The sequence below is a fragment of the Artemia franciscana genome, chromosome 18 (genome assembly GCF_032884065.1).
Source record: "Artemia franciscana chromosome 18, ASM3288406v1, whole genome shotgun sequence".
NCBI lineage: Eukaryota > Metazoa > Arthropoda > Branchiopoda > Anostraca > Artemiidae > Artemia > Artemia franciscana.
The window spans coordinates 30,120,096-30,140,221 of record NC_088880.1 but is presented as its reverse complement, the minus strand read 5'-3'; the positions used below and the strand labels follow the sequence as shown (position 1 = coordinate 30,140,221).

Sequence of the window (20,126 nt, the reverse complement as noted above, 5' to 3'; positions counted from 1 at the left end):
AAAGTTCTAGTAGCCTTTTTAAGTAACCGAAAAATTGGAGGGCAGCTAGGCCTCCTTCCCCACCCCTTATTTCTCAAAATCGTCTGATCAAAACTAAGAGAAAGCCATTTAGCCAAAAAAGAAATTAATATACTAATTTCATTTCAATAATTTATGTGCGGAGAGCCAAAATCAAACATGCATTAATTAAAAAACGTTCAGAAATTAAATAAAAAAAAACTAATTTTTTTAACTGAAAGTAAGGAGCGACATTAAAACTTAAAACGAACAGAAATTACTCCGTATATGAAATGGGTTGTCCCCTCCGCAGTCCCACGCTCTTTACGCTAAAGTTTTTAGTTGTTTTAAAAAGTAGAATTGTGGCAAAGAGTCAAACTTTAGCGTAAAGAGCGTGGGACTGCGGAGGGGACAACCCATTCCATATACGGAGTAATTTCTGTTCGTTTTAAGTTTTAATGTCGCTCCTTACTTTCAGTTAAAAAAACTTGTTTTTTTTATTTAATTGTAGATAGAGCTTGAAACTTCTGCAATAAGGGTTTCTGATACGCTGAATCTGATGCTGTGATTTTTGTTAAGATTGTATGACTTTTAGGGGGTGTTTTCCCCTATTTTCTAAAATAAGGCAAATTTTCTTAGGCTCGTAGCTTTTGATGGGTAAGACTAATCTTGATGAAAGTTATATATTTAAAATCAGCATTAAAATGGAATTTTTTATGTAACTATTGGTATCAATATTCCATTTTTTAGTGTTTTTCAATATTCCATTTTTTCTAGGACCACTGGGTCGATACGATCACCCCTGGGGAAAAAACAAACAAAACAACAAATAAACACGCATCCGTGATTTGTCTTCTGGCAAAAAATTCGAAATTCCACATTTTTGTAGATAGGAGCTTGAAACTTCTACAATAAGGGTTTCTGATACACTGAATCTGATGGTGTGATTTTCGTTAAGATTGTATGACTCTTAGGCTCGTATCAATGTATGACTGTACGACTCGTATCAATATTCCATTTTTTAGAGTTTCGTTTACTAATGAGCCGGGTCGCTCCTTACTACAGTTCGTTACCACGAACTGTTTGACAAATAATACCAAATTCCACATTTTGTAGATAGGAGTGATACGCTGATTTTGATGGTATGATTTTCGTTAAGATTTATAACTTTTAGGGGGTGTTTCCCCTATTTTCTAAAATTTAGCAGATTTTTTTTCAGGGTCGCAACTTTTGATGAGTAAGTCTAAGCTTGATGAAACTTATATTTTTAAAACTAGCATAAAAATACAATTCTTTTGATGTAACTATGTGTATCAAAATTCCGGTTTTAGAATTTCAGTTACTGTTGAGCCGGGTCGCTCCTTACTACAGTTCGTCCCCACAAATTGCACGGCAAGGCCGTGCCAATAGATTTTCATGTTTATACATATTTATTCTAGCTTGATAAATTATGACTTACAGAGAGATCTCCACCGTAGAAGGGATGCATTATAAACGTTTCATTTCCTATGTGTATCACTCCAGAAAGACCATTGCATGTTCTAAAGGCTGCTGTCGCCCCAGGATAGTCCTTGACAGTTCCATGGTAATAGCAATGTTCCACTTCCTGGAATCAAAGGAATGGGGTTATTCAGCGGGAAAAGGTACTTGACACATTATTAGCCTCGGGGAAGCCGGCATGTTGAAGCAGAAATCTCAAGGCTTTTATAAAAAAAAGTACGTTTTTCATTTTTTTTTTTTTTTTTACTAAAAGAAAGATTTTAAGTGCATAACCTGTTTGGGAAAAATGATTGGAACTATTTCATCGTAAAGTTAAAAAACAAAACAAAAAACAGCTGCTTCACGCGGCCATAACTTATTATTTCAACTTCCGTTATAAAGCTGCCGCATATACCGTTATATTGATAAACCGTTATAATCCGCAAACAAGATGTAACATACTCGCTTGCTAAATATAGGAGGAGGGTCGTGGGCCTGTTATATGGCTTCCATTATAATTCTTGGGGAGGGGGAGAAAAATATAAACAAAGATAGTACAATCACGTTTTGAAATCAATTGTTTTGAAAAAAATATCAGCATCAAAACAAAGGCTAGGAACTAATTGTTCTAAATTTGAATGTGGCAACGTATTGAATATTATATCGGTACTATATACGTTATAAAGAATATTATATACGTTATAAAGCTTAAAGGGGCAATTTTATTCGCAGTGTAGTCACTGCCAAGTAGACACACACTCTACATAGAATATTGTAAATATTACACTATAGAAGTTTATGCTACGTCACAGAAATTCATTATAATAGCAACAAAAGAGAATTTTTAGAAAAGCAATTAGAAAGTTAAATTAATAAAAATTCTAAAAAATAGCCTTTCACGCTTGATCAGTGCTTAAATCTCCTTCTTTTTTTTCCACTTTCTTTTTGATTAACTTGTTTATAAAAATTTTGATACTTTAGACGATGATTATGATAGTTTTATGGAGATGACGTTAGCTTAGTGTGAAAGGACTTATTATAAATGTGAAAGGTAAAACTTACAATAACGTCATTTGAGACATACCAAAAAGAATTACGTGCCTTACGTGACGGCCACTGTATAGTCATAGCTGCAAAGGTGTACTTTTGTAAAGTATTGTGGAGAAGACAAGTTTCGTATTTTGAAAGTTATGGTGAAAGTGTGCCTAAGCTAAAAAAAAAACAAAAAAACATGATACTGCTTAGGTTTTGATAATAAAATATGGTGTAACCAAAAGGCAAGACTATATCCCGGAAGAGGGTTCAGGATTTAAGCATCCTCCACTGGACATTCCAGTTCAACTCGTAAAACTAAAAAATAATACATATGAACAAAATCTGATACGTTTGCAAAGTTTTTTTTGCCCTCCCCCCGAAAAAATTTCAGGACACGGCCCTACTCTAATGTCTAATTTTTGGTTTTTATACTCCACCGTCGGTGCTAAGCCGCCATTCATTTTGCTTTTTCTGTGAATTTTTTGCTGCTGACACCAAAGAAAAGGAAGAATTTAAACAGACCTAGTTATCATTTGACCAATTCTGTTTCATGCAGGCGCGTCTTAATTGTTTAGGCTAATTAAATGACAAAATAATTTGGTAGGTGCCATATGACATCGACTTAAGGCGCTTTTGGCGGCCTTCCCAACACCTTTTTGAGAATGGGCATAAAGACCCTTTATCGTTCTTGATCTGATTAAATGAATTAAAAAACGAGCATTTTCAACTGAAAGTAAGGAGGAGCATTAAAACTCAAAACGAAAAGAAATTAATTAGTATACGAAGAGTTTGCCCTTCTTCTCAATACCTCGCTCTTTGCATTATTTTTAAGCACTTTAAAAAAAAAAGTGCTTAGCACCTTAGAAAAGCACCTATTCAAATTAAACAGCCCTTGCATTTCAAGAGTCGCTCGTAAAAAATTGGGAAAAACAGTCAAACTTTAGAGTAAAAAGCAAGGTATTGAGAAGGAAGGACAACCCCTTCATATACAGAATAATTTCTGGTTATTTTGAGTTTTGGTGTTGTTCCTTACTTTTAGTTGAATTGTTTATTTTTATATTTAATTTCTGATGGTTTTCAAACAATACCTATAAATCTGGCTCACCCTTCATGAAAAATTCCCTTCCTTCACGTGAAACCCCTCCGTGGAAAGTTCTTGTCACATAATATACATCCCACCCTGTAAAATTCCCTCCAGCCAAACCCCCTTTACAATCCCCTCTAGACAATTTTATCCTAGTTGAAACCTCCTCCCCCCGCCGTAAAGCGTCTTGTGGAAGATTAAGCCTGAAGAATTCTCCCTAGCATAATTTCATATGAGAAAGACTTTAATCTCAAACCCGTCCATACAAATCTCCCCTTCCATAGAACTTTTTACCCGGGATATCCAAATACGATGGAAGTAGCATCCAAGTAATTCCCCCAAAACATCTCCACGTGAAAAATTGAGTTGGCAAAGAGAAACCAAGACAACAAAAAATAAATTTATATAAAAGTTTGTGTGAAATCCTCTCAGTTTGAAAATTACCCCGGAAAGCTCACCTCCAAAAATTTCCCTCCCCACAAAAGAGTTTCCCTATGGCAGCTAGCCCAAATACCAAATTCCTCTCCCCCAGAATGCCTTTATACTTCCCAATAATAAATACGTAAACAATGCGCAAATTTCATAACTTACAAACCTCTCCCCACGGAATGGGGGGTGGGGTCATAGATAGATAGATAGATAGATAGATAAGTATATTTCAAAGAACCGTGGGCCATATACACAAAAATATAAATAAATAACAAATAAGCAAGGAAATTAACAACAGTACGAACACGCACAAAAAACAGAATTCAACGCAAAAAGTACCTAATCTAACTACAAAAGAAATTAATCATATAAAACTTTTTCTTCTTATTAAAGATTTATCTATATATACTCCCACTCGAAATATTGTGGTTGGGTTACTATTTTGTAGAATACCCGGAAGCATCAAATTAACCCCATGCAATTAAATTTCCCGTAAATCCAAGAGCACCGGGCATTTCCGGAGAAAATGATCCAAGTCTTCATCATCATCTTTACAAAGGGGACAAACATACCGCCTATCAGGACCAACTATCATTTTATTTTTGTCGAACGTTTTTTGCCTGTTCTGGATTGGAAGACAATTTGCCCTAAGCTGAATCCAACGACGTAGAATCATAGCCGGTAAGTTAAATTTAAAATAAACTTCCTCCCCAAAACTAGGTTTTGCCTGATTATAATGTTGCAGGGTTGTAGAATCAAAAACCAGCCCTTGCCAATGATGAATTTCCTGACTCTCTAATATAAATCGTACCTGGCTTTCTAAATTTGTTGGTAAATCACGAGAGCAAAGACCATTATTCCATAAATAAGGCATTCTTACTTTTTCTAGTAATGATTTAATTTGGGATGGCCACGGGGTTTTTAAACCACATTTCAACATCTCTTCATATGCCGCTCTTACTAGTCTATCTTCATTACTCTTAGTTAACTTCAACCAGAACCTAAGCATTAAAATATAACTACGTAGCTTTAAAGAAAACAGGCCCATATCACCTTTCAGAATCTGTGAATGAGTTGTCTGATGTAGACCAAACACTCTTTTATAATACTGGAGCTGAAGGGACTCCAGTTGCTGCAGCGTTTCATATTATCCCTAAAGAACAAGTTACTTGATGTTTCTTTGGGAAACATAATATCTTTGGGGAAGAAAAGAGCATGGATTGGGGGGCTTGTTGCCCTCCAATCTTTTTGGTCATTTCAAAAAGGCATTAAAACTTTAAATTTCTATTTAAATGCACCCTTTTCCGATCTTCAGGGCCGCTAATTCAATATGATCAGCCCCAAAAGAAAAAATCATGTATCTGTGATCTTTCTCCTGGCAAAAAAAAAAATACAAGATTCCACATTTTTAAATATCAGAGCTTGAAAGTTCTGTAGTAGGGTTCTGTGATACGCTTAATCTGTGTAATGTTCATTAAGATTCGTTCACCTTTAAAGGGTTTTTCCCCCTTTCTTGAAAACTAGAAAAATTTTCTCAGGGTCTTAACTTTTCATGGGTAGCACTAAACTTGATGAGTCTTGTATATTTAGAATCAGCATAATAAGCTGATTCTTTTCTATATACCTTTTGATATCAAAATTCTTTTTTTTAGAGTTTCAGTTACCATTGAGTTGCCTCGCTCATTACTTATAGGTCTTTACTCCGAACTCTTTGATGGACTTAACGTTTTATTGTGGAGATGTGATGGTAATGGCGTGGAGACCACGCCATTGGTCCGGAAGCAGTCTTTAATCGCACCTAAGAAAGAATACTTGACTAAACAGCACCAGTAGCACATATTCCTCTGGAATTGTTTTTGTGAGAATTTTATTGATTTATTTTTATTCAATTAGTTTTATTCAATCAAGTTCATCCAACAGGTGTAAAGAAAAATTTCGCGCATGCCGACCCATTCTCTCCGTAGCGCAGGTACCGATTTCCTGATTCTCTTCTTTTGACCGGGAGTGCAATTCGTGGCAGGAAGCAAATCACCCAACGTTTTCTGCATTTTTCTTCAAGATGTCGCTGTTTTTCTTTTAGGTACTCATTTACAGTTTGGTTCCTGGGCCCCCTTCCCATACTTTTATTCTTAATATTTTTCTCGTTCTTCTTTTTTCTTGTACCTCATATATAGGAGGTATGGTCTCATAACATATATAGAAATATTAAAGTCACAAAGGAGACTGAGGATATCAAAGCTGTCCATCGAAATATTATTTAGAAGCAGAACAATATGCCTGGACTTTGTAGTTGACTCTTCTCAACTTAATGCATTTTTTTATTCAATTTTTTATTTATTTGTAGTTTAACGTTTTTATTTATTTTTTTTATTTATATGTATCTGCTTATTTTTTTAATTTATTGAATTTTTTTTTCAAGTTGTAGATTTTTTGAATTAATTCTCCTTCTGCTACTCACCCCGCAGCTTCATAGTCTAGTAAACAATAGAGCTTAAAAGTAAATATGGCTCAGTCCTATATGGCAGTTCATTATCTGGCGCGATGTCTAATAGGCTCAAGGGTGCTCATATGGAGAGAGGGGGAGAGGAGGATCCAGTTCCCATTTGTCTGGATTATGTTGCCTTGTATTTTTATTAAATAAAAAAAATAAGTATTTTAAATGAAAGTAAGGAGCGACATTAAAACTTAAAACGAACAGAAATTACTCCGTATATGAAAGGGGCTTTTCCTCCTCAACGCCCCGCTCTTTACGCTAAAGTTTGACCCTTTCTCTTAACTCTATTTCTTAAAATGGTAAATAACTTTAGCGTAAAGAGCGGGGCGTTGAGGAGGAAAAGCCTCTTTCATATACGGAGTAATTTCTGTTCGTTTTAAGTTTTAATGTCGCTCCTTACCTTCATTTAAAAAACTTATTTTTTTATTTAATTTCTGGGCGTTTTTTAATTAACGCATTTTTGATCTTGGCTCTCCGCACATTAAATAATTAAAACGAAGTTTGCATATTAATTTTTTTGTTGGCTAAATGGCTTTCTCATAGTTTTAATCAGAAGATTTTGAGATAAAAGGAGAGAGGGAGGAAGCCTAGCCTAGGTGCCCTCCAATTTTTTTGTCATTTAAAAAGGGCTCTAGAACTTTTGCGTTAAGATTGTATGACTTTTAGGGGGTGTTTTCCCCTATTTTCTAAAATGAGGAAAATTTTCTCAGGCTCGTAACTTTTGTTAGGTAAGACTAATCTTGATGAAAGTTATGTATTTGAAATCAGCATTAAAATGCAATTTTTTTTATGTAACCATTGGTATCAAAATTCCATTTTTTAGAGTTTTGGTTACTATTGAGCCGGGTCGCTCCTTACTACAGTTCGTTACCACGAACTGTTCTATATTCTTGTTTTTAGATTTCCGTTATGCAGTCTTGGATGTGCAGATTGGACCAGGTAAGCCCCCTTCCTAAAATTCAGCTTATGGGTGCCAATGAATAGACTGGACGATTTATATTCTTATATAGTAATCTTGATGATAAAGCCTCTATTAATAAGGTCTATTCAGTTTCTTAACCACAGTAGTTCCCACCAGTTTGGGAGAAGGCACCTGGAAATGTAGTTTTTAATACCATTTGGCACCTCCTTTTTCACAAGTGGACTTCCTTTTCCAAGAGTGGCACCTTCTTTTTCCACGAGTGGCACTTTTTCTTTTTTTTCTTTCTGTTTGTTCTTCTTTAATCTTGGTTGCAGAGGTGTTTTTGGGTCCTCAGTGACGAAGCATGCTACAAAGGTTTTTTTTCTGACATGATTCTGTTCTTTTGAGAAATTCAACAAAAGAAATAAGTTTTTCTACTGAAAGTATGGAGTAACATTAAAAACAAACAGAAATTATTCCATGTATGCAGGGGGGCTGCCCCCTCCTCAATACCCCACTCTTTATGTTAATGTTTCTTAGCAATTATAAAAAGGCTCTGATTCTAATTTAACAGCCTTTGTGTTTCAGGAAGTGTTCTTAAAGGATTGAGACGAAAGGTCAAACTTTGGCGTAAAGATGGAAGTATTGAGGAAGGGAACCCCTCCTCATATACAGAATAATTTTTTTTTAAGTTTTAATGTTGCTCGTTACTTTCATTAGAATTTTTATTTAATTTCTGATCGTTTTACAAAAAATCCCATTGAATCGATCTCCCCCTCCATGGAAAATCATTCGCCCACAAAAGAGTTCTTCTCTAAGAATTTACTCCCAGGTAAAGTTCTTCCCTCCGGGAGTATAACCCCGGACAATTTCATCCTCGCCACGAATTTTTCCCGAGAAAATCTCTTGCGGGTGATTCCGCCTGAAAAGACTCCTTAGTATACTTTGATTTGAAAAAAGGATTATTTTTATTGAATTTTTGGTCCCTTTTAAGGTCATGGTGAAATCCCAGTTTTTCCTCTCCCAGGGAAAGGCTCTCCCGCAGACAATCTCTGCAGGGAAAATTTCTTCCTGGGAAATATCCCTCCCCCATCGTAGAAATCACCAAAGAAATTCAAATTCTGCAAAAAACAAACTACTTTCCCACGACAGTTCCCCTAGAATATCTCCACGTGAGAAACGAAGCGACCAACGAGAAAGTAGGACAAATAAAACAAATTTAGAAAATGAGTTTTTACAAGATTTCCGTTTAAAATTTCTCTTTAAAAGTACACCCCCAGACACTTCCATTTCATTGGGAAATTATACGTGCAGAACACCCATTCCTGAACCCCCCCCCCCCCGGAAAATGTCTATATGCTTCCCAATAACAAACACTATATGTAAACAATGGGCAAATTTCATAGCTTTCAGCCCTTCCTTTGGTAGCTATGGGAAGTCATATCATTCCCAAAGACATAGTTTTTTTTACCTTTCAACTATACTGGACAAAATGGCTATCTCAAAGTTTTGATCAGACGACTTTAGTGAAAAAAGAGCTTATGAGGGGGGCTAGTTGTCCTCCACGTTTTTGACCACTTAAAAAGAGCACTAGAACTTTTAATTTCCGTTCGAATCTACTCTCATTCAATCTTCTATTACCGTTAGTTGGATACAATCACCCCTTCCAAGAACAAAAAAAAAGTAAACATGCATCCGTGATCTTTCTTCTGGCGAAAATACGAAATTCTACATTACTAAAGATTAGAGCTTGAAAACTCTACAGAAGTGTCATCTGGTACGTTGAATTTGATGATGCAATTTTCATTAATACTCATTCACCTGTTCGGTGGTGTTTCCCTCCTTTTTCGAAAATCAGCGAAATTTTCTTTGGCTCATAACGTTTGATTGGTAACTTAATAAATGTCATATTTGGAATCAGCACAAAAAGCCAGTTCATTTGATGCATTTATTGATATCAAAATTTTGGTTTTTAGTGTTTCAGTTACTTTTGAGCAAAGTCGCTCCTTATTTACCGCTCGTTGCCGCGAACTGCCTGAAAGCAAGCTGAAAATCAATAAGGGTGTCATCGTTAGAGCTTCAATTAAGAATTAGTTAAGAATCCCCCTAAGAGTAATTATGTTTGTTCTGAGCAATAAGTCACGATCAATGTCTAGGGTTCTCCTTACCGAAATATTTTTTTACGCAGGGGGACTCAACTTCAATTCCAAATAGGCATGCCTGCAAACCGTGGGAGTAGCCTATAGTAGAAGAATCTTCCATAAGGACTGTCCAAGGAAACCCTTTCCACTGGAACATTTTATTATAAGAAACTAATGTAACACAGTTTTGTAAAATGTGGGCAAAACAAGGATAATCTCTATGTCCTGTTATGATGGAAGCCTGCAAATTCTACGAAGCATTTCAGAGTGTCTTGAATTGTTGATTAGAAATAAAATTTGGTTTGGATATACTAGAAGCCAGTGTTAATCTCCCCGGAACCCTCCCCACACCCAGCCCCGGCCACTGAAAATCTCCAAACGGGAAACATCCCCCGGAAAATCCCCCGCCAGAAAACTACCAACAGCCCCCACCACTGAAAATCCCCCACGGGAAACATCCCCCGGAAAATTACCCTCCAGAAAATCCCTCCATGGAAAATTTTTCCACACACTAAATTGAGCAGTCAAACAGAAAGTAAAAAAAAGTTCCTCAAAATGACGATCAGATATCCAAAGGGGTAAAAAAGGACTAGAGATTAGAAACAATATTAAGACAGGGACTGGCTGATTTCCAATTACTTTTGACTTATAGAAAAAGGACTACACGCTAACGTTTAACTTTTTGTCCCAATCCCTTCAGAAGGACTGCTGAAACACTAGGGCCATTAAGTGAAATTAAAATACTTTTAATAGTCCTAAACAGCTTTAGAGTAACGAATGAGGGTTGAAGTTCCAACTCTCAGTTGAAATAAGTCATTTTGTTTGTTTAATTTAGATGATTCTTCCTTTGAATAAAGCTGGAAAATTGATTTTTGACAATTATTTACGATTGCAAATCCCATCACCGGAACAAATTACCTAATCTGGTACATGATGACGATGATTTTATCAAGTGATTAAACTTTTCGAGTATTTCACTGCTAAAAGTCTACAAACTAACATTAGCTTGAAAGAAAACTAGCAAAGAAAGAAAAAAAACTAGAATAAATGAAACTAATAAATGCTACAATCAAAGGCAACAATCATGTATAAATATCAAATATTAACATCAAATCAGTCTTCTAGTTGAATACAAGAATCTGTTCAACATTTCTTTAACACTTTATCAGAAACTACTGAACTAGGAGAAAATGGGAAATTAATTGCTAAAGATTGGAGTTCTAGTCAAACAGTTCGTGGTAACGAACTGTAGTAAGGAGCGACCCGGCTCAGTAGTAAACGAAACTCTAAAAAACGGAATTTTGATAATAAAAGATACATCAAAAGAATAAGATTTTCATGCTGATTTTAAATATATAAGTTTCATAAGCCTGAGAAAATTTGCCTTATTTGGGAAAATAGGGGAAAACATCCCCTATAAGTCATAGAATCTTAACAAAAATCACACCATCGCATTCAGCGTATCAGAGAACCCAATAGCAAAATTTCAAGCTCCTATCGACAAAAATGTGGAATTTAGTATTTTTTTGCCAGAAGACAGATCACGGGTGTGTGTTTATTTGTTTTTTTTTGTTTTGTGTTTTTTTCGTTTCCCCAGGGGTCATCGTATTGACCAAGTGGTCCTAGAATGTCGCAAGAGGGCTCATTCTAACGGAATTGAAAAGTTCTAGTTCCTTTTTAAGTGACCAAAAAATTGGACGGCACCTAGACCCCCTCCCACGCTCATTTTTTCCAAATGTCAACGGATCAAAATTTTGAGATAGCCATTTTGTTCCGCATAGTTGAAAACAATAATAACCATGTCTTTGGGGATGACTTACTCCCCCACAGTCCCCGGGGGAGGGGCTACAAGTTACAAAATTTGACCAGTGTTTACATACATTAATGGTTATTGGGAAGTGTACAGACGTTTTCGGGGGGATATTTTTGGTTTAGGGGGGTTGAGGGGAGAGGGCTATGTGGTAGGATCTCTCCTTGGAAGAATATGTCATGGGGGAAGAGAAATTCAATTAATTTTTCTAAAAGGAATTGGGACCAAATTTAAGCTTAGTGTAAAGAGCGAGGTATTAACGAGGGGACAAACCTCCTCATATACACAATAAAAATATAAGAACACAGAAGTTAGTTACGTAAGTTAGTTCTTAAGTTACATATATTTTTTACTAATAAAAACGTTCGTTAAAAATAAAAAGTTCTAGTTGCCTTTTTAAGTAACCGAAAAGTTGGTGGGCAACTAAGCCTCCTCCTCCACCCCTTTTTTTCAAGATCGTCTGATCAAAACTAAGATAAAGTTATTCAGCCCCAAAAAAATTAATATGCAAATTTCATTTTAATAATTTATCTGCGGAGAGCCAAAATCAAACATAGATAAATTCAAAAACGTTCAGAAATTAAATAAAAAAAAAACTAGTTTTTTTAACTGGAAGTAAGGAGCGTCATTAAAACTTAAAACGAACAGAAATTACTACGTGTATGAAAGTGGCTGTTCCCTTCTCAACGCCCCGCTCTTTACGCTAAAGATTGTACTGTTTAATAAAGTAGAATTGAGAGAAAGGTTCAAACTTTAGTGTAAAGAGCGGGGCGTTAAGAAGGGAATTTCATACACGTAGTAATTTCTGTTCGTTCAAGTTTTGATGTCGCTTCTTACTTTCAGTTAAAAAAACTAGTTTTTTTATTTAATTCCATACCAAAACGGTATAAACATAAACAGGGCAAGTAAACTCGAAGTGGTTACAAGTTTCACTTTCACCACAAATCCACTCTCCACTTCTAACTTTTCCAATTTTATTTAAATTAATAATTTAACCGATAATGTCCAGTTAATATGCGTTAGCTGGAATCTAGTACATATATAAGCAATATTTCGGCACAAATTTTGTAGCCCAATCTACTCAACGATCTTTTGCACATGATCGTGATATAACATTCGAAGAGCTGGGGACTCCAAAAGATTGATAACCTCTTTTAATTGTAAATACAGGCAACATTTGTTTTAATAATTGATTTCAATAGCCTCTTAATCTCCATTACAACAATTACTCCAAAAAGTGGATAACTCTAGACCGCTACATAAAGATTGACTAACCCGTCCTTTCCAATCCCAAAGAGTAGACAAATATTCGCTTCATTATTTGAATATGCGATGTATAGTGGACAGCCCTCTAAGTATTAAAATGTACGTTATGGTGTCACTAAAGAGTTTTGCCCAGGGCCCTTAGCGAGGTATGTTGAGCATTGTTTAGGCTAATCTAATAAAGCTAGTACCTGTTTAGTGATTTGCTCTGCTCCATTAGCCAAATAGTGCTTTTGAATTAAATTTGGAGCCAAGAGTTGCCTTGAAAAAGAAACGTAAATTAATTCTATATACAGTTATAAATCGCAGCAGCTAAATTAAATTTGACCAACACAAACTATGCAATGAGGAATAAAAGCTTTAAAAAGTGATGATAGTGTTTTTTGTTTTTTTACAGAACTTCCTAGCACATCTTTTCAAATCTATACGTATCTAACTTCTTTTCACTCAAAATGGTGTATAAATACAAGTAAAACAGCACAAAATCAATGTCAGATTACATATTCTATACTATATATACTTTTTTTTGTGATTTCTCTTTTCATTACATGTATACATATAATAGATTAATAGTGTAGAAATACAAGTAAAAAAGTACAAGATCAAAGTCAGGTTGTATACTATATACTATATATATATTATATATATATATATATATTAGATTTATAGTTTATAAACACAAGTAATAGAGCACAAAATCAAAGTCAGAAAGCAAACTGCTTCCAGATTCACCACTATTTCTAAGCAAAAAATATTACTGCGAAACTCCTCCTAAAAAATAAATACATGCATGCATGCTCCCCCAAACTACCAAACGCACACACAACTACCAAAACGCACACACAATAATACTCATATCAGAATCGTTCCTAGGGGATGGGGCAACAGGGACAGTTGCCGAGGAATTGAAACTTTGATCCAGTTTTTCACTTTTATTAGGCTATTTGTGCTTATATTTGAGTCGGGAGGGGGAGATGTAGTAATTATTTTTGCCCCAGGCATCACTAACCCTAGAAGCAGGCCTGTCTCTACCTCAACCCCCTCCAGTTCAATTCTATGCACATTTGAAGTAAAAAATTATCAGAGTAATACATAAGTATTAATAAGACTTTAGCACAAAGAGCGGGCGGTTTAGGGGAGGGGGTGTCCCAATAAAACATATGATAATTTCTGTTCGTTTGATGTAGTGATAGCGCTCTATAATTTGCTTCACCAACATTTATGATTATTCTTTCAACAAATACCATTCAGATGAAATCCAGCCTGTCTAAGGTTCCTCATTGAAATTGTACTGATATAGCATAGTTAGTATGGTATCTTTTGCTAAAGACTACGAAAGAGTTTTAGAAATTCAGGTTTCTAATGATCTGTATCAGCAAAATTTTTGTTTAAAAGAATACAACCTTGAAAAATGTGAAGAAAAGGATGCTCTATTCAGGGCAATTCATTATTTGGGGGACTAGGGTGATATGTCCCGGGTGCTGAGGGCAGGGGGAGGAGACGTCATGAAATAAATTGTTTAAAATAATTGCATTAGTAATTTGTTGCTTTACTAACGAATTTTCAAAGGGACGTGCCGAGGTTAAAATCTGACGAGACGGCTAAGGTTGTAGATATTCTTATTTCTCACTAGTAAGTTCAATTTGGAGATATTACCAACATATTTATTCCAAACATCGTAAAAGACATTTGAAAAGACATTGGTTAAGGTTTACTCTAAAGCGTACGGATAACTCATAAAAGTGGGAACTGGTTCTAGTGTCGACAAAAAAAAATCTACATCATCTAGCGTTTAGAGACACTTGGCATATTTTCAAGTGTAATAATAAAAATAAGTAATTGTATTTGTAAAAAAGTGTAATTGGTAAAATTTGGGTAGTGATAAGTGTCTGGTCTCAGTACTTGACAAAAAAAATAAATTCAAAGCTTCAAATGTCAGGTGTCGCCAAACACAAAATGGTATTATTTTTTTTTTTTTTTTTTTTTTTTTTTTTTTTTTTTTTTTTTTTTTTTTTTTTTTTTTACAGAAGTGCCAGTTTCCATTCTTATAGGTTACCTATAGTCTTTGGTTTTTGCTCGCAGTGCAATTTTTTGGTATGTTATTATTATTTTTTTTCCAGTGTTGTGGTTTTAATATTTCAAAATAAGGTAACAATTTCGCTATTGAATGTTGCCTGTATAGCAAGCTAAATTTTTGAAATGTGCTTTGTATTTGTTTGAGATTGAATAATAAGTCAAAAAGTGGCAGAGATATAATAAATAAAAAAAAATTATATTTTCCTGTAAGGTTATGATCATTCTTTAAAAAGAAGTCTAAATAATATATTAATTCTAGGTTGTTGAATGGATAGATCTAAAATATGAAAATCCAATGATACAAGTATTTTATCATTTCGGTGTTCTCGAAAGAGAAAATCCTCTTTTCTTGCTGTTGGTTCAGTTTTCAGCATTCACAGCAATAGAAGAGTGCAGAAAGGACATTACTGTTGAACAACCTCAATTTCAGTTTCAGGGGGTACTTTTTCGATCGCCAAACTTTCTTTAGTCGATTAAAAGCTCCACTGGCTCGTCCAATGCCAGACTGTACCTCCTTTTCACTTGATCCAGTTCAAGTGATATCGGCAGAGGACACAAATAAGGTCTGAGTAGGAACGAGGTGGGTTGAAGCCATGCTGTTTGCCTCTCAAGTGCTTACCTATTACTTTCTTGATGTGGCGGAGGTCTATCTGTGAGGATGGCTTCCCCGGGATAGAAAGGAGGCTGATTCCCCTCCAGTTATCGCACTTCGATGCGTCTCCCTTCTTGAAAAGCTTGATGAGTGTACTTTTTCTCCATTCTACAGGGACTTTCTCTGATTTCCACATGCATGCTTAGAATGCGATTCACACCGTTATGCAAGCACATAAGGAGGTTTTGATCATTTTTACTGATATCTTGTCGCTTCTTAACGGTCTACCAGTCTTCATCTTGCGAGTGGTTTGAACTATTTATTCGGTCGATGGCTCTTCTGTATTGATTTGAAGGTCCACGAAAGGGGTTGAGGGGATGTCGGCTGGGTTCGGAGGACTAGGTCTCTTATAGATTTTATCAAAATGTACGGCCCAAACTTCAGAGATTTCACTGGTGGGCTTCAGAGATGGGCTGAGACCCTCTTGCCATTTTCATCTTTAACTGGACCATTTAGGTTACGTCGTCTCCCAATGATTTTATTGGTAATTTTGAAAACAGCTTGGTAATCGCCACGTTTGGATACTTCTTCTGCCATAGCTGCCCTTTTCTAAGAAGTCCCGTTTATATCTCCTTACCCTCTTCTTCACTAGCTTGTCTTTATGTCGGTATAACTGATTTTTCAAGATTATATCGCAGACATTTCCAGCGTTTAGAAAAGTTATTTTTTTAATTTCTGACTTTCTTCAATGAAGATCCATATTTTATTGGATAACCATTCATCTTTGGGTCTTTTTTTGTGTCCAAGCGTTTTTAGTGCTGTCTGGCTTTAGGCTCCTTTTAAGGTGTTTCAGGTTAACTCAACACTGCCTTCATTGCTGAAATCTAAGGTCAAGCTCTCAAACCCGTTTGTAAGCTGGATATTAAAGTTGTGACTGTTGGGTTTGAGAGCTTCTCTGGATCGATTTCTGTGTGGATTTCAGCTTAAGGGATAGTTTTACGATCATCAAGGCTTAGTCTGAGGTGACATTGGATCCTCTATAGGCCCTAACATCCTAGAGACTCGACTTTTACTTTTTGCTTATCAAGATATGGTCTATCTGATTACGGGTTCGACCATCCAGTGAGTTCCATGATTATTTGTGGATGTTCTTGTGTTGTAAAAGAGTTCCACCAATGATGAGGTTATTTGTTAGAGCAAATTCAACTAACAGTGATCCATTCTCGTTGACTTCACCGAGGCCTTGACTGCCAAGAACTTCAAGACAGTAGGACATGTCACTCCCTACTTTGGCATTGAAGTCGCCAACAAAACAGATGAGATCCTGGCTGGGGATGTCCTTGGTTGACAGCTTGGTGTTGTAGAAACTGTCATCATCATCTGCTTCGTTAGTTGGTCCGTAACACGCGACTACTGTTAGCTTGGCTTGTCGACCTGTGAACCATGCCTCGATGACGCTCCCATTTATGGGTGTCCATTTCGTTAGAGCTCTGGACACAGATTTGGTCAGCATTATGGCAATACCTTCTTCTCTGTTTTTTATTCTGGTGCCACTGTGCAAGACTGTGAGGTTTATACTACGATAAGCGTTAGATGATTTACCCCCAACCACGCATTGCACTCCCAGCCGAAGGCAGAAAATCAGGAGATCGGTGCCTATTCTGTGCAGACCACTGGTCAGCATGCGACAAAGTTTTTTTTTATACTATCTTATTTTTTTTAGAGGATGCATGGCCTCAACATGTAAAGCTTCTGACAGTTTTTGAATTATTAAAATAAAACCCTTATTGTTCAAAAAAATAGCTAGAAAAGCGGCTTTAACTTAGAATTTAAAATAGCTTTTGTCTGTCCTCCTAAAGGAATATTTAAATCCTTTAATAGTTTCATTAGCATACATTTTCAAATTAATAAAGAAAAATAGATAAAGTTTCAGGTGGCTAGCGTACTTTTACGGAACTATGGCAGACTGCCAAATATTGCTGTGTCTGGTTATCCATTTGGGGGCAAAGGAAAAAGAGGTTATCACCGAACGGGGTCAGAAGAGGTCAGAGGCTATATGAAAAGATTTGAACTAAATGGGACTTTAAGTGATGGATCACAGAGTGAACCTTTGAACAGATTGAGGTGCAGGAGGAGTATGCACGGTTGTATAGGCCTCAGGAGGATTAGCGTTGAAGTAATTTTTTTATTTGCTGCTGACGGCCACTGTATATGTGACTGACTGTATATGACCTTATATCACTAAGCTTGCTCTAAATGATGATAATCAATTTGGTTTTAGATCGGGGCTAGGCTGTCAGCAAGCTCACCGTGCTTTGACTTCTTTATTCAAAGATGCCCATCGCACTCGTCGTGTACTTCATTTCGCAACCCTAGACTTGTCTAAAGCATTTGACCGTGTTTGTCATACTCAAGCATGGACAGCATTATGCCAGAGAGGAATAAATCTGTCGGTAATTCACGTGCTTCGTTTTTGGTACTCATTATTACCTTCGCCTAATGTCATTAGATAATTCTTATTTTGGTCATATCCCTGTTCGTTGCGGTGTAAGACAAGGGGGAGTTCTTTCGCCGTATATTTTTAATGCTTGTATTGAAAATGTACTATCAAAAATATCGACTACGTGCCTACTAGGATCATCTGATATCTCATATCTGGCTTATGCGGGTGACCTTCTTCTGATTAGTCAAACTAAGTCTGGTCTTGCCCATTCAGTGAAGTCAGTTACTTCTGCTTTCCGCGATATCGGCCTGTACCTAAATATTGACAAGTGCGAGTTTCTTGTTTCAACGGTAATAATTGTTCAGATTCACTACACAGCAATGGTTTTAGTATTCCTTGTGTTAAATCGTTTCGTTGGCTTGGTATAACAGTTCGCGATTCTATGAATGCTCTCCGGTCTCGTGCTGTCAAAGATATTAGTGATAAGCTGAGGCTCGGTTACTCTAAGATTGTAGCAAATCGTGGACACTATAGGAGAAGAGCGCCAACTCGGCTTTATTTTGCGATCATTATGTACTCTTCTGTTCTGGTATTAGGCCACTTCTGTTGACTGGTGATCTAAAACGTATTCGTATAAATTATTACCGGTACTGCAAATTTCTTTTTATATTTAACCTCGTTGTTACCGGAATACAAAACTGGTGTAAAAAGTATTGTGCGACAGATATTACTGGTGCTTTCGAAAAATTATCTGCCAATCTAGCTATTGAAGCGATTTATAGGCTAGGATGTTTTCATCGCCTTATCCGTCTTTTTTCTGTATGTGATTAAATTTGTTTCTTGTATTACTTTTCCTGTTTTTCTTTTGTATTTTACTCCACTTAACCTCTGTTTTTGTAAAGTGGGTGATAAATAAATTATTATTATTATTGTTATCCAGATATTTTTTTTGTTGTTTTTTCACTGTCAAATCAAAGGATATGTCCCCATTGAACTGTTGTTCGTATGTTGTAGTGAGTTTCTAAATATTTTCCTTGCTTTTAGTTGAAAAAACTTTTTTAAAATCCAATTTCTGATCATTTTTGAATTCTGTCTGGAAGTCTTTCTCCCCCTTTCGTGGAAAATTTCTCCCTGGAAAATTCTCCTTGCATTTGTTTGAAGAATACGACCATGTTTCAAATCATGCTGGAAATTCCCCTAACAGTGAAAAATTTCTCCGGAAAATTCCTATAGTAAAAATTTCCTCCGCTTAAAGATCCCCTAGATAATTCCCTTCCCACTGAAATTTCCTCTGGACAATTGGAACATTCTCTACACGAATAAAATTGAGTTGCCAAAGAGAGGGTAAGATAAACAAAAAGAATTCCATAAATAAATTATAAATTCCAAACAATTTTCCCAGTGTAAAAATTTTCCCTTGAAATTTCCCCCCTCCCCAAAATAAATCATAGAAAACAATAAAATCTTCAAAAAAACGAGTGTAAGGCTAGAAGAAAAACGAAGCAAACAAATAGGTAGCCTGCATACAAAAAAAAGGTCTTCGGGGTCAAGAAAGAAGAAATCAATACTATACCAACTTAGGCAATTGAAGAAATCTAAAAATCGGATATATCCGTTATAATTTCAAATCTGTCTTTCTCAGAGCTGAGGACGCCTTGTTGTATCCAAAAGAAGTTATCATTTAATTATTTTTCTTTTAATTATTGCTTGCCATTCACCCGTAAGTTTTTCATGATTCGATTTATCACCTTGGTTTGATCATTTCAAGACAGCTTGGTCTTAGATCTTTTAAATATTCCATCCCCTCAAACCTGTCTAGAGGCTCCTTTTGAAGCATTTTTCACTGTGTGACAAAGCCTTTTGATTGAAGTGGCTAAAATAGGATCAAAACTCCTAAATGTGTTTTCAAAAACATAGCTCTACTTTCAAAACAGATTTAAATATAATTTTTACTCTTGAATAGATTCATAAAATGTGTTTGTTTAATAAACAATAACCTGTCAACAATGTGGGGCTTGTGGAGTCAGCTGCTCCATTTCGTCTGGATATTTGAACCTAATTTACACAAGTACAAGTAAGCCGCAAATACATAGATCCGGCCGCAGCCCTTATTTATACAAGTCAACAACTGCGACTAGTTTACATTTTCCCACGAGTATGCCTAATTTACATATTCCCTTGAGAGTGCCTAATTTACATAAGTCAGGCGTAAGGGCATCAATAATTAAAGAACTCTATTCCCTTTATTATTAGAGTCATTTGGATTTCCCGCCCCCTCGTCTACTCTATTTTTGAATTTATTTACGAGACATTTGTAGGTTAGCAAAAAGTCCTATCTAAGGATTAAAAATTGGTCTCAGGCTGTTTGAATTCGGTCAAACA

The 20,126-nt window shown here is 35.9% G+C and overlaps 1 protein-coding gene across 1 annotated transcript in view; it reads right to left on the bottom strand.

The window, feature by feature from the left end:
- LOC136038426 (snake venom metalloproteinase BjussuMP-2-like) overlaps nucleotides 1-20,126 on the bottom strand; it is a 224,819-nt gene that overhangs the window by 106,058 nt on the left and 98,635 nt on the right. The window contains exons 7-8 of the mRNA XM_065721499.1: nucleotides 12,825-12,894; nucleotides 1,457-1,603 (exon numbers count right to left, since the gene is read on the bottom strand). Coding sequence (XP_065577571.1) covers nucleotides 1,457-1,603; nucleotides 12,825-12,894 — 217 coding nt within the window. The remainder of the gene's footprint in view (nucleotides 1-1,456; nucleotides 1,604-12,824; nucleotides 12,895-20,126) is intronic.